General features: G+C 30.3%; 2 protein-coding genes across 5 annotated transcripts; both read right to left on the bottom strand.

Moving 5' to 3' along the window:
* Positions 1–1499: 1499 nt before the first annotated feature.
* On the bottom strand, positions 1500–6456 carry LOC122572723 (run domain Beclin-1-interacting and cysteine-rich domain-containing protein). 2 transcript variants are annotated; one of them, XM_043738080.1, is made up of 9 exons: positions 6027–6456; positions 5672–5877; positions 5189–5340; positions 4872–5055; positions 3167–4764; positions 2913–3095; positions 2654–2836; positions 2425–2578; positions 1500–2327 (listed from the first exon to the last, which is right to left on the bottom strand). In XM_043738080.1, the coding sequence occupies exons 2-9, from the start codon at positions 5849–5851 to the stop codon at positions 2130–2132; spliced, it is 2832 nt and encodes a 943-aa protein (XP_043594015.1). In that variant the 5' UTR covers positions 5852–5877; positions 6027–6456; the 3' UTR covers positions 1500–2129. The 2 variants fall into 2 exon arrangements, with proteins under 2 accessions (XP_043594015.1, XP_043594016.1); XM_043738081.1 differs by having other exon boundaries at positions 2205–2345; positions 5672–6456.
* A 139-nt stretch (positions 6457–6595) lies between these two features.
* Positions 6596–11834, bottom strand: LOC122572733 (transcription elongation factor S-II). 3 transcript variants are annotated; one of them, XM_043738109.1, is made up of 7 exons: positions 11697–11834; positions 10852–11022; positions 9222–9365; positions 8850–9100; positions 7969–8146; positions 7515–7870; positions 6596–7438 (listed from the first exon to the last, which is right to left on the bottom strand). In XM_043738109.1, exons 4-7 carry the CDS (start codon positions 8916–8918, stop codon positions 7103–7105), a joined length of 939 nt encoding a protein of 312 aa, XP_043594044.1. In that variant the 5' UTR covers positions 8919–9100; positions 9222–9365; positions 10852–11022; positions 11697–11834; the 3' UTR covers positions 6596–7102. The 3 variants fall into 3 exon arrangements, with proteins under 3 accessions (XP_043594044.1, XP_043594046.1, XP_043594047.1); XM_043738111.1 differs by lacking the exons at positions 10852–11022; positions 11697–11834 and having other exon boundaries at positions 8842–9100; positions 9222–10585; XM_043738112.1 differs by lacking the exons at positions 8850–9100; positions 9222–9365; positions 10852–11022; positions 11697–11834 and adding an exon at positions 8549–8806.
* Between the last annotated feature and the right edge of the window lie 165 nt (positions 11835–11999).

The raw sequence follows: 11999 nt of genomic DNA, 5'->3' as shown, positions 1-11999 counted from the left end.
TTTTTTTTTATTTATATATAATGCTATTATATGATGTCTTACTAAAGATTCGGTTGGTACACATATGCAAATATCACTAAATAGAAAATTAAGTGGTACTCATATTTTATAGAGAGTGGCGTATTGTTATGCATTGTTGTTGCACTTTATAGACTGATAATAAATTGTATGCTCCTAAGAATAGTTACTGAAATACTGACGAATATATATTTTTACGCATTACACTCGTTATCAAAAGTAAGAGATTATTTCCTCCTTCATAAAGGAATTTAGAAATTTAAAAAATTTAGATGTTTTCAATTGACATATTGCACGAAATTAATAAATTTCAATATATATATATGTATAAATATGTAGTTTATAGAGGAAATAATTTCTCATTATTTGCTATTATACATAAAATTGTATTCTTCACTACTTTAATTAGTTGCATACATATTATAAGTGTAACAAAGAGGTCTATTTTTTGGATTTTATTCATAGTCACTAGTTGTGTCTGTAAGGCATGTTCTTCTTTACAAAATACCACCTGTGATATATATGTATTCAAAACTTTGGTACAGTCAAATTCATCACGATTTTCAATTAAACAATATTTATGCAAGGCATGTGCCTATCAATTAGAACATGTTGGATCAGGAGGGTAGTTGTACATAGTAAACACAATTAACGATGTGTACATATTTTTAACAATTATTAAATCAAATTTAGAGTGATTTTTTTTATAATAAAAATTTATCATATAGAAATACTACATAGTAAGACTTATTGACATTAGGTGGTGTACATAATATCATATTTTTGTACCAGCAGTGAATGTATTACCTATTATTTTATAAGATGTGTGTATGTGAACCATTGTAAACGAGATGTAATTTAATAAAAAATAATGATTTTTCATTTTTCATACATATTATTCTTGTATACAATCTTCCAGTACAATTTATTAAGGCAATGAAACATACAGAATAGACGGACATTAAGCGGGACTCCGTGTCTCATAACCTGATCTATATTTTATTTACAATTGCGTATGTATAAAGCTTTATTTAGTTTTAATTCAAACCAGTACTATATATTGAATCAATAACGTCACATATGGTACGAAAGTGGTAAGGAAATGTCAGATAATCCCCAAAACGTAGGATACGAAAGAGCATTGCATATCACATCTATTCTGTACCTTGTTTGTAATACATATATTACAAATACTTACGGAAAATAAAACAACCTATTAGATTTTAATATTTTATTATAAACTTCGACCATATTAACAACTTTTATAAATAAACAATGCATACTTTCAATCATGATAGGAACCAGGTACAGCATTTATGACTATTATATTTTTTCAGTATAAAGATAATATTTTTATAAACCATTGTACTAAAAATATTATTGCCACTTTATAATCAATATTTATAACATGTAATAATTTATTTTTATTTTATTTTTAATCATATTAAACGTCTATCAAATTAATTCATAGTTAAAAAAATAAAAGCAAGCTATAAATACATATTTAGAATAATACATTTTGCAAATACGTAATATTTAAGACCTTTTGTCACATTGAAATAATTTATATTATTTAAGTCGAAAACTTATAAATAAATTATATACATCGCTATTTTCGTGTTGACTGGTAGCAGTATACATACTACAACATGAGTAATTATGTAATATAAAAAAAAATAAATAGAAAAAATACTTCAAGAATAAAGTTACAATTACTTTAAATATCACATTTTCTCAGTCTTTACTACATTTGTAATGTACACATAATTATATTAAGTAAATTTTTTTATAAAATGCTATACTTTAGGCATTTCAAGCAATAGAATGTTTCAATTCGTGAAATTTGCAAATATATTAAATTTTTTAAATTAAAATATAACTTTTACATTTTAACACATCTATATAACTAATAATATAATGGAGATTTTCGGTAGTTTGAATTTACTTGTTGCTACTTGACAATTTCAATTTTGTATTAAATATGATAAATAGAAACCAAAGCACAATTTGGGAATATCTTTTTTTTTTAAATAATAATTTAAATGAAATTTATAAATTACTAATTTGATACTTATATCTAATAATATGACACAAGATAATCTTACCGTATGTCAAAATTGTTCTCTAGATATTCGTCTATCATGTAAACGAATGCAGCGTGGACAATCTACTTTATTAAAATTCTGCTTGCATTCATTATGAAAACATGCACCACACATTTCACATCTACTAACTTTTGTGAATTCCCATGGAAATATGACATCTTTGGAACGACATAGCTCACATACAAATCCCCTAGCTTGGCATAGCTAAAAACAAAATTAGATCTTATTAAAAGTACAAATATATAACATACATAACTCGGCTTTCATTAAAAATATAAATATTTACTATAAAAAACACTACCTCACAGCCCATAATATGCATATTACACATTTCAACTAATTCTTGCAATCTCATTGGCAAAATACCATATTTAACATGCATCAGATCTTGAATGGAATATACATGCGGTTCACTTATTATATAATTTGGTTCCTTCTTCAGTACATCTTGAACACTAAAAGAAGTAACACAAATTTCAGAATATTATCCTTTCTCACAATAAAAAGGAAAAAATATTTAAAATGCATACCTTGTCGCAAATCGACATGTAAATAGAAAATCTTTGAAGAAAAATAATTGGAAACGTAATAATCTTGTTCTGGCTAATTGTTTTATTCGTCTATATAATGATGGATTTAAGTCATTTATTTGAAATAATGGATCTGATGTCATTTGATCCAACAGTCTATATGAAAAGTTTGATACAGAATATCTAAATGGACAAATAAATGAATATATAGTATCATTTTATAAATTATAAATGTATGTTGTCTTATTAATTGTTATACCTGTTAAAATCCCACTTAGTTAAAATTTTTCCTGGTATTAATGCTACCTGATTAGTATGGCATCCAGTACAGAAGTATCTACCTAAATACTCACAGTAACGAAATTTATTTGCATATTTTATTGCAACCTTCATTCCACATCCAGCACACCTGTAATTCTGTTTGGCTATAAGAGTCCGTCGCCTATGTATAAAAAATATGTTTAACTGAATAATGAAATTATATATATGTATCTCCTAAATTTATAAACATACACTGGTGGAGGATGTGATGTAAAAATAATTTGAGGTCTTGGTGGAGCCCATTCTGTTGTTCCACGCAGAGGAATTGACTGTGAATTTTCTGCATCATCTGGATTTATTGGCCAACTTTTTGGTAATGGTAACAATCTTTGTGGTACATCCTTTTCAGAGACCAGCCATTGTAATTCACTCGCTCTCGGTAATTGTTTCTCACTAAATTTACTAAGAAGTGATAAAGCTACCCCTTCTGCAGACATACTACTCTCAGTTAAAGTTGATTCTGTTCCATGTGCAGGGGATGATTGATACAAATCTGCATCTGAATATAAAGATGCCATGGATATGGAAATTCCAGCATTTTTAAGTTTTACTGCATTTCGCTCGTCATCCACTTCTAAATCTTCTATGTCATCTGTAGATATATTTTCTGAGGGAGTATCAGACGAAGTTGATAATGGACTAACACTTTGATCAGTGGTTGTAGTATCAGTTTTTCCATCACTCAGTAGTTCGCGATTCCACGTCCTTCCTTTGTACCGCTCTTCTTGTCGCTGACGCCGTCTTAATCGTATCCTCTGTTTTAAGCTATTTATTTCTTCATCGCTTTCTTCAGTTGCTTCTTCCATAAGACGCCATTGCCTGTTACATTTTACTTGTTCTATGGCAGCTATCATTGCTTCAGAAACACTGAAATGTGCGTTTTCTCTGTCCAATTCAGCATTTGCTCTAGAAAATTGTGCAGAAGCTAAAAAATTTGTCAAACTTTGACCTTCCGTTGGACGCGGAAAATATCCTATTGCCATAGGTTGAACACTGCTTCCTCCATCTTCCATGAAACTCTTCTTTGCTGTTCTTATATCTTTTTGCCCCTCAATTTGTAAATTCCATGGACTAGTGAATTCAGGCGCTGAACCTGATAAAAGAGAAGTTTTTCTTCTTGGCGTTTGAGAAATTCTAATTTCTGTAGAATTTGTGTTATATGCATTTGGATTTGCTTCATTTGGTATAAAAGAAGGAATCCGGTATTCTTCTACTGCATTTATTGATGTATCCTCAGAATTGAACACATCAGAATCTTCGCTAGATTTCTTCATACTTTGATTCTGTTTCGCTTTAGTTTTGTTTTGTACTTTCCTTACAGGAGTCCTTGGCTTTACAAGTTGTTTATTATCCACATTTGATGTTGAATGTTTTAATTCGGCATAATTTATATTAATTATTTTTGATAATTCAACAGAAGATGTTTTAGGATCATTACTTTTATGTGAACTACTCTTTGCAACACATAATGAAGATGCAGAAGCACTTTTTTCTATAGATGTACAATTTTTAGTCAATGCTGAAAGACTACTCCAACTTTTCAAAGGTATATCATTAATTTCTTTAGAATCTAATGATTTATCTTCATATTTTTCATTAGATTTAACATCATCATGTTGCATAATTTTGTTGTCTGAAGCTATTTTTAATGATTCTAATTGACATTTCTCAATATGTATTGCTTTATCTCTTGCAACACTAAAATTTATTGTTGAGAAATTAATTGGATATGAAGAAGATCGACGATGCCTCTTTGGACTTGTTTTAGGAGAAATCCAACAAGGTAAAAACTAAAAACGAAAATACTAAGTGAACGATTAGATTAAAATGTATATCAATCATACAAATACAACGATATACACATTACAATAAATAAAATTGTTTTTGGACAACTTACCAAGGATGGATCAATTTCTGTAAGCAATGTAGGTTGGTTTCTTTCAACTGCTCTTAAACATAAGAGTGTGGCTTCAGCTAAGTTTTCTTGACACAAAAATGCCCATGGTTCAAAACAAGAAAGTAAATGTTCCTTATCAGACAAAAGCCATGGAAGCTTATGTGACAAAGAATGACTTTCCAAACTATGTCATAATGATTATTAAATTATGTTATGTAAATTTAAGTATCTGATTTTATATATATATGTTACTAAACTAATTGAGTTTGTTATTAAACATTAACAGATTAAATCAACATATTCCTTTTGGTAATTACCTCTTGTACAGCCATAACATATCTTTGTGTGAGACAATTCGAGTTGGTAAATTTGAAAGATAATCTTCTGTTTCAGGAACAACAGGTGACAATGCTACAGAAGGCTGCAGCCAATTTAATCCTTGAATAAAGATCCAACAATCCGGTTCTCCCTTGTAATAAATTTTATTAAATTCTTTTCTACATTAAGTTTACATTAAGTATTTCTCTATATAAATAATATAAAAATAGTAAAATTATTCTAAATATAAAAAAAGATAATGACAATGAAAGTAAAAAAGAACCAATGTCGCTGACCATGTAAACAAACAATTATAACAGAGTACAATTTCATATTACATTGCAATCAAAAATTTCAATTGTATTAAACAATAAAGAGGCAGAAATAAAATATGGTCAAGTATAATTACAAATACAAGTAAATTATATCATATTAATAACTATGCATGTCAATCAAAAACAAGTTAAAGGATTTAATCTTACATTTCGATTAAATATTCGACAGCCATGTTTGAATATCCTTTCCATTACATTGTGAAGACGATTTAAACCACCATAAACATCCCATACGTTTAAAACACCATCGACTAATAAACCTTCTACCGTAGATCGAAGGTTTTGCAAAAGTTGCCATTGCTCTTTGATGTGGGCGTCTCCGCACATAGTGATGATCAGAAATCATTCACTTTCTATTTTAATATATTCTTTAATTATTTTTCGTTGTGTCATCAAATATTTCAGAAAAGTTAACGATCGTTACATATTATATAAACATTATGTATAGCTATTGAAAAACGTTACTTATGCTTTCCTGGATATTTATTAAATTTTCTATTACCTTCAAAAAACTTCATTTTAAATGTTACATCATTACGATCAATTTTACTATAATACTTATATGCTATCTTTTAACGCAAACAGAATCACGTAATTTCATTCTTCTACATGATCTGTTAATAAACCGTAAAAGATTTAGAAACCATTTGAAAAGTACATACTGATGGACATACTTTAATAGTTACACAAATGACATTGATATTAGGTTAGAAATTAGCGTATGCGTTAAAGTACGTAAACCCTTAAATCTAAATTGCTAGAAACATCGCGTGCAGTGGCGGCCCCCAACGGTGATTCATAAAAACTATCAAGTTTATAGTAAAGTCAATCGACAAAAAAAATTATACCCGTGTGCGGTTGTACGGTAACATATGTACAATTGTTACTTAATCAATCCAATTTTTTCAGATGATATAATAGAAATTCCTTTATTAATTTTTTAAATTTAAATAAAATGAAATTTAAATAAAAATGAAACTTTTACATTCGCGATCATATATCATATCTATTTTTAAATATAAAATTTTTAACTACTATATTGTCAAAAAGGGTTCCAAAAATACTACAATGTAATTACATACGTGTATTTCAGAACTGTACCCACAATTTCTAATTTTTCACAGATAAAATATGATGTAACCTCGTACAATATAAAACGAAATATTTTTATTTTAATGTTAGTCGCATATCCGAATTTTTTAACAACGACAATGCTGTATATACACAAAATAAGAACATGTATCATTCAATTTGTTTAATTTAATGAATTCTTTGTTAATATGTTTTAGGTCCTATAAAACTTCTACGAGCCTTTAATCTTTAAATCCTATGAGACCTCTGGTAAATCAATCAAATATGAGTATATACAATTGAATGAAAACTGACATAGTTTTTGAACTTGTGGAAAAACTAAAAACATCATTAAGCATCCAATGTAATCTGTGAATTGTAAATATGCAATATATTTGCACTGAGTTTCTTTAACTCTAATAATAATGATTAATAATAGGTAGGTCTTGAACGAAATACATTTTCCTCTCCATTGCAATCAGAAAAAACTGTGGAAGGTAAGGATATTTAGCAAAACTTCCATCGATTTCCACATTCGTTGCATAACACAAAAGTAGTCATAGGTTCATCAGCTGAACGTGTTTGTACTTGATTATAAGTACAATTACGTTTTTTACACTTTCCACATTTTAATAGATCAGTTTTCGTTCCTTGTACTGTAGCAAGTTGTGCATCATTAATTGCTTCCTTTTTAAATTGTTCCCTTAATTGTTTTATTTCGTCGCTTGCCATCTCTTCTGCAGTCATAACAGCAAGCCTAGCAGGTGTTATAGCACCAGCAATAAAATTTGTTCGAAGATTAGGATTTTTTGCGTCACGTAAATTAGCGACTCTGCTTCGCACCTAAATAATTAGATATATACAATTAAGTTTCGTATTTACAGCAAAATATAAAAATATAAAGAAATTGGGACCTTACTCTGTTCTTATATCTATTATCAGTATTTTTAAATTCTGCATAAATTGCTTCTTCGAGTTCTTCTGCTAATTCCTCTGGAGTAGCACAGCCATCAATTGTATTTCCATCTACTCTTAAAGCTGCTGCCAGTAGTTCTCTACATTTAAGCCTTACAGCATCTGTGGTTGTAGGAGCAGGAAACGTAGACTGTTTTCTTTGAATATCTTTATGAGGTTTCTCTTCCTTCATTTTAACATCATTTCCATCTGCATTGTCCTTTTCTTTTTTCTGTTCTCCATCATCTTTGCTTTTCTCTGATTTATCATCTTTCTTCTTTGAACTGCTTGAAGAAGTAGAATCTTTTTCTTTATTGGACCCTATGGGAAAGATATAGAATTTTAATTTATCTAAGAGAAATTTTACTTTTATGTTTACTTTTTTATTTTTAATTTTATATTTAGATTTATTTTTTTACCAGATAAAAATTTCTTCCAATTTTTAATAAGAGTTTTGGATAACGATATAACTTCTTCGTCTCTGCTTGATTTTCTCAATGCATTCACTGTCATTCCAATGCGTGTCTTGGTCAAAAGTTCCAAATCCACAGGCAACTTTTGTAATATTTTAAGTAATTCCAATGCTTGTTCTTGCCCCTGTAATATGAACACACTTTTATTATAAAAAGAAATCTAAGTGTACATGATCCATTTATATTTCTTTAATATAGATTACACATATAGGTATACATGATATTTATATAATCTACTGAATACATTGTTATTATGTATCTTTATCATCAAAACATGCATTGTAACCAATTTTATATAAGGATATAATTTGTGTATGTAACAGACAATTTTTTTAAAGCGATGTTAAATGTGAACTATACAAATAATATATACAAATAATAATTATAGCACAAACGAAAAGTCTATACTAATAAGCTTTGAATTAGTGCGACTATAGACTTTAACGACGATTTCAATACTTATGTGAATAGAAAATTTTATAGGCTGCATTTTCGAAAACTCTACAACGAAAATAACATGACTCGCCTTTCTCAAGTTTTATGAATGCATTAAAATTATCGTGCCAAATATTAAAGTTCCATAAATACGTTTTGTTGCTTTACCACCATCGAATTACTGTGTGTACAAAAATTCATACGAATAAACATTTATTTCTGGAGAAAATTTTCAAACAATATTTATATTTGTTATATTTCTTTATATTTGTTAAACATTTACGATGATGTATTAGAGTAATCACAGTTTATATTGGAAAAGAGCTTTGCTTAATGAACAGCCTCCAATATGCCGAGCAGGGTACACAACTATATTTTACTCACTTACTCACCGTCCCGTCTCCGCTCGACATCTTGTTTAATTTTTTCTGAATCCGTAGCACTTCTTCCTCAGCACTCATTATGAAAATTTTGTAGTTTTTACACAAGAAACCAATATAAACACATACAGCACACCAATCAAATGAATAACAAACTCCGAGTACACTTATAACCGTAACTTGCGATGCAGAGTTCGATACTGGATAGGTAACTTGCAACACGCTAAGGTTGCGGTCATTACGTGATATTATAGTGCCATCTTCTATAGAGAAAATAAGTTAAAAAATGGCGGGAATATTTAAAAATTCTATATGAAGAACATTTCTCATTGTCAGAGGAGGAATGCATAATAAATACATTTGGTGAATTTGCCAAATAGTTACCTCCTTGTCGATTTTGATATCCTTGAAATATTTTGTCAAGATCACCATTCTGAACAATTTTTTCCTATACATATGTGGAGTGATCGATTTTAGTTTTCGCGTTATACACAAACATATATTTGGTATCATATATGCACTTTCTTCCTATATTTTGTACAAAATTGTAGATTAGATATTATTATTATTGCCTGTATATGCGTGTATGTGTCCATATTATAATTGTGTTGATGTAGCCGCATTATTATTGGTATTGCCCTCACAACTTGCGCGGGCCTGCCAACTACTTAAATAGCTTAACCAATAAGCAATAAAAATAGGAAATTATTGTAAGACGCTAATCCGATTATATGTACTCAGGGTTTATGACGATAGGCTTGGGCTCGAGGTGAAATTATGAGTCGCCAAACGTAGCTGCGGTCACGGGACGGACATGTAACAACAGAGGTATGGAATAATTATACAGCTCTCCTTAAAAACAAAGATTGACTCGAGAGGTGAGGAGAAGACTATATAAGGGCAGTTCCATTTGTACGGGGATCAGTTAGTTAGTTATCGAGAAAGTTATGGAGTTAGTTATTGAGAGAGTCATTACGACTTGTACGTGCAGTCACACCAGGATCGTGTATCATATCGGATTCGTCTTCCCGTGGCCGTGGATTCGTATCGAACCTAAGTTCATTGTCATTGATCTCTTGTTTGTCCGATTGCCGCCATTACCTGTAACCTCTTGTAATCATCACCTCGGAACTAATAACGATCAGCGAGAATACATAAGCACGATGGTCAATTCGAGTGAAGGTTCATCAGACGTCCATACTTCAAATCCTTCTCCGACATATGTTTTCAATTTACATGTTTGCCTTAAAGGAATTCCTAATCCCATAAATATATGTCTATAACGGCTTTTTAAAGACCCTTTGGTTTACTATACGTTCTTACAAATTACGGAGAAAGCAGGTAGTCACCTAACGGAAAACGTGGAAAAGTGTCTAACAGAAAAGCCGATTTTTCCTATGAATAAAGTCGACCCCGAGTCACGCCGATCGGAGGCTTCCTCCTCTAATCGTCATTTGTTCACGTTGGCTATAACCAATGTTCATCGCAGATCGTTGCCCTCACTTTGCTAACGAAAAGTGTGAGCAACGATTCCGTTTTCTTAGTTCAAAAGACACACCCATACCGAGCTTTCCTCCATAATCACACAAGAACGAAACTTACTTGTTCTCAATACGAGAGAGCGGTCACTCTTTCCGCTCTCCTTCTCAAGCTCTAGAACAGTCAAATTCACCTCATCGATTCGTATTCGTCAATCATGCTGTATCTCTTTAGTGTATTAAGTGTTGAAAATATACAAATTTATAACCCTGTAAATCGCAGCGTTATACCACAACAAATACCCCTATTATCCTAACCGAAATAAGGGGATCGATCTATTCGTGGTGTCGATTCTTGCAATCGTAACGGGAATTTACGACTCCCGTTGACGCGTATTCTCGCGACCGCGTCTCTCCGCGATAGGTTGAAAATACAGTGTTTAATCAATAAAATTTATGCTTGATTTGAAAATAGTTATATCATAGAATCTATATCATATTATGCAAATAATAAAAGTTTATTTTGAAATATTTACCGTTTCTCTTTGTAATTATTTCTCCAGTAAACTTGATTACTAGTTCCAGCACTACCGGTCTCAGTAAATATCATCATTCCCAGTAGTAATAATAGTAGTAATAATAAGCAGTATTAAAAAATACACTATTCAAAATCCGTAGAGTATTACCCAACAGTCTGTAATATTTTTCTGCAAAGGATGGAATGGAATAAGGCACTCCGAAACGTTACAAATATTATTGCTATTAAATTTTTGTACGGCAGTAAGGTTGTGTGCGCATTAGCGACAAAACTGTTACTTTAGCATTTATATAATAGAGAAACGTAGGGTATAACCGGGTATGTAAGACAAACTGTATGGTAATAAAGAATTATTACAATAAGTACTGAATTGTATTGTGTGGTAAAATCGGTAACCGGTGCTGTTTTGCTGTACTTGCTTTCTATCTATAGCGTAAATGCGTTTTAGTATTCATTCCTTTTTGCTATAATCGGAACAATATAAAAATCAGCTCGAACAAGAAATTGTTCAGATTCGGAAAAAGATCATACGAAAAAAGAATTTCTAAATAATTGAAAGAAGTTAATGTAAGCTAAAATAAGATAATATAAACTGAAATAAGCCAATATTTGTTAAAATCATATAAAATAAGTTTCCTTTGCAAGTTTTCCTTATTACTCTTTATTATTATTCTTTCGTTGTATTTTAAGATTATTCGAGATGTTAGATGACAGCAGCCGTAGAAGTTACTTTTTTCAAATTTTACTGACTATGATTGGCATGACCGTAACAACCGTACAAGTAAGAATTATTTTGCAATTATAGAAAATATTAATAAACCAAACACTGAAACCTATTAATACCTTTTAATTAGGCCGTTATGAATCTGCATCAATCTGAAGAAGCTCTCAGAATTGGTCTGTTTCTTGTGGTTCAACAATTTCACTTGCTTATTATTACTTTACCTGGGCAAGTGATCACGGATCATAGTTTCGAGTTGACTAACGATATATATGTTAACAAATATGTTTTAAACGCTCGAAAAATCATCAGTTCGATATACATCTATATTTATCTTATATCTAATAGATACCGCTCAATGTGGTACAACATGCCAATAAATATTCAAAGAGTACTTTACATGATGCTAATGAGATCTAGTAAAC

The sequence above is a fragment of the Bombus pyrosoma genome, linkage group LG11 (assembly GCF_014825855.1).
Source record: "Bombus pyrosoma isolate SC7728 linkage group LG11, ASM1482585v1, whole genome shotgun sequence".
Taxonomy (NCBI): domain Eukaryota; kingdom Metazoa; phylum Arthropoda; class Insecta; order Hymenoptera; family Apidae; genus Bombus; species Bombus pyrosoma.
The sequence above is the reverse complement of the archived record's forward strand: the minus strand, read 5'-3'. Positions and strand labels throughout refer to the sequence as shown.

What these genes read in the sequence shown, in the direction of transcription:
- LOC122572723 (XM_043738080.1), bottom strand. Translation starts at nt 5,851, where the DNA reads ATGTGCGGAGACGCCCACATCAAAGAGCAATGGCAACTTTTGCAAAAC. An exon ending in ATGTTATGGCTGTACAAGAG is followed by an intron (nt 5,056 to 5,188) that starts GTAATTACCAAA and finishes ATTATGACATAG; the next exon opens with TTTGGAAAGTCATTCTTTGT. An exon ending in CAGAAATTGATCCATCCTTG is followed by an intron (nt 4,765 to 4,871) that starts GTAAGTTGTCCA and finishes TTTCGTTTTTAG; the next exon opens with TTTTTACCTTGTTGGATTTC.
- LOC122572733 (XM_043738109.1), bottom strand. Translation starts at nt 8,918, where the DNA reads ATGAGTGCTGAGGAAGAAGTGCTACGGATTCAGAAAAAATTAAACAAG. An exon ending in TTGGAAGAAATTTTTATCTG is followed by an intron (nt 7,871 to 7,968) that starts GTAAAAAAATAA and finishes TCTTTCCCATAG; the next exon opens with GGTCCAATAAAGAAAAAGAT. An exon ending in ATAATAGATATAAGAACAGA is followed by an intron (nt 7,439 to 7,514) that starts GTAAGGTCCCAA and finishes CTAATTATTTAG; the next exon opens with GTGCGAAGCAGAGTCGCTAA.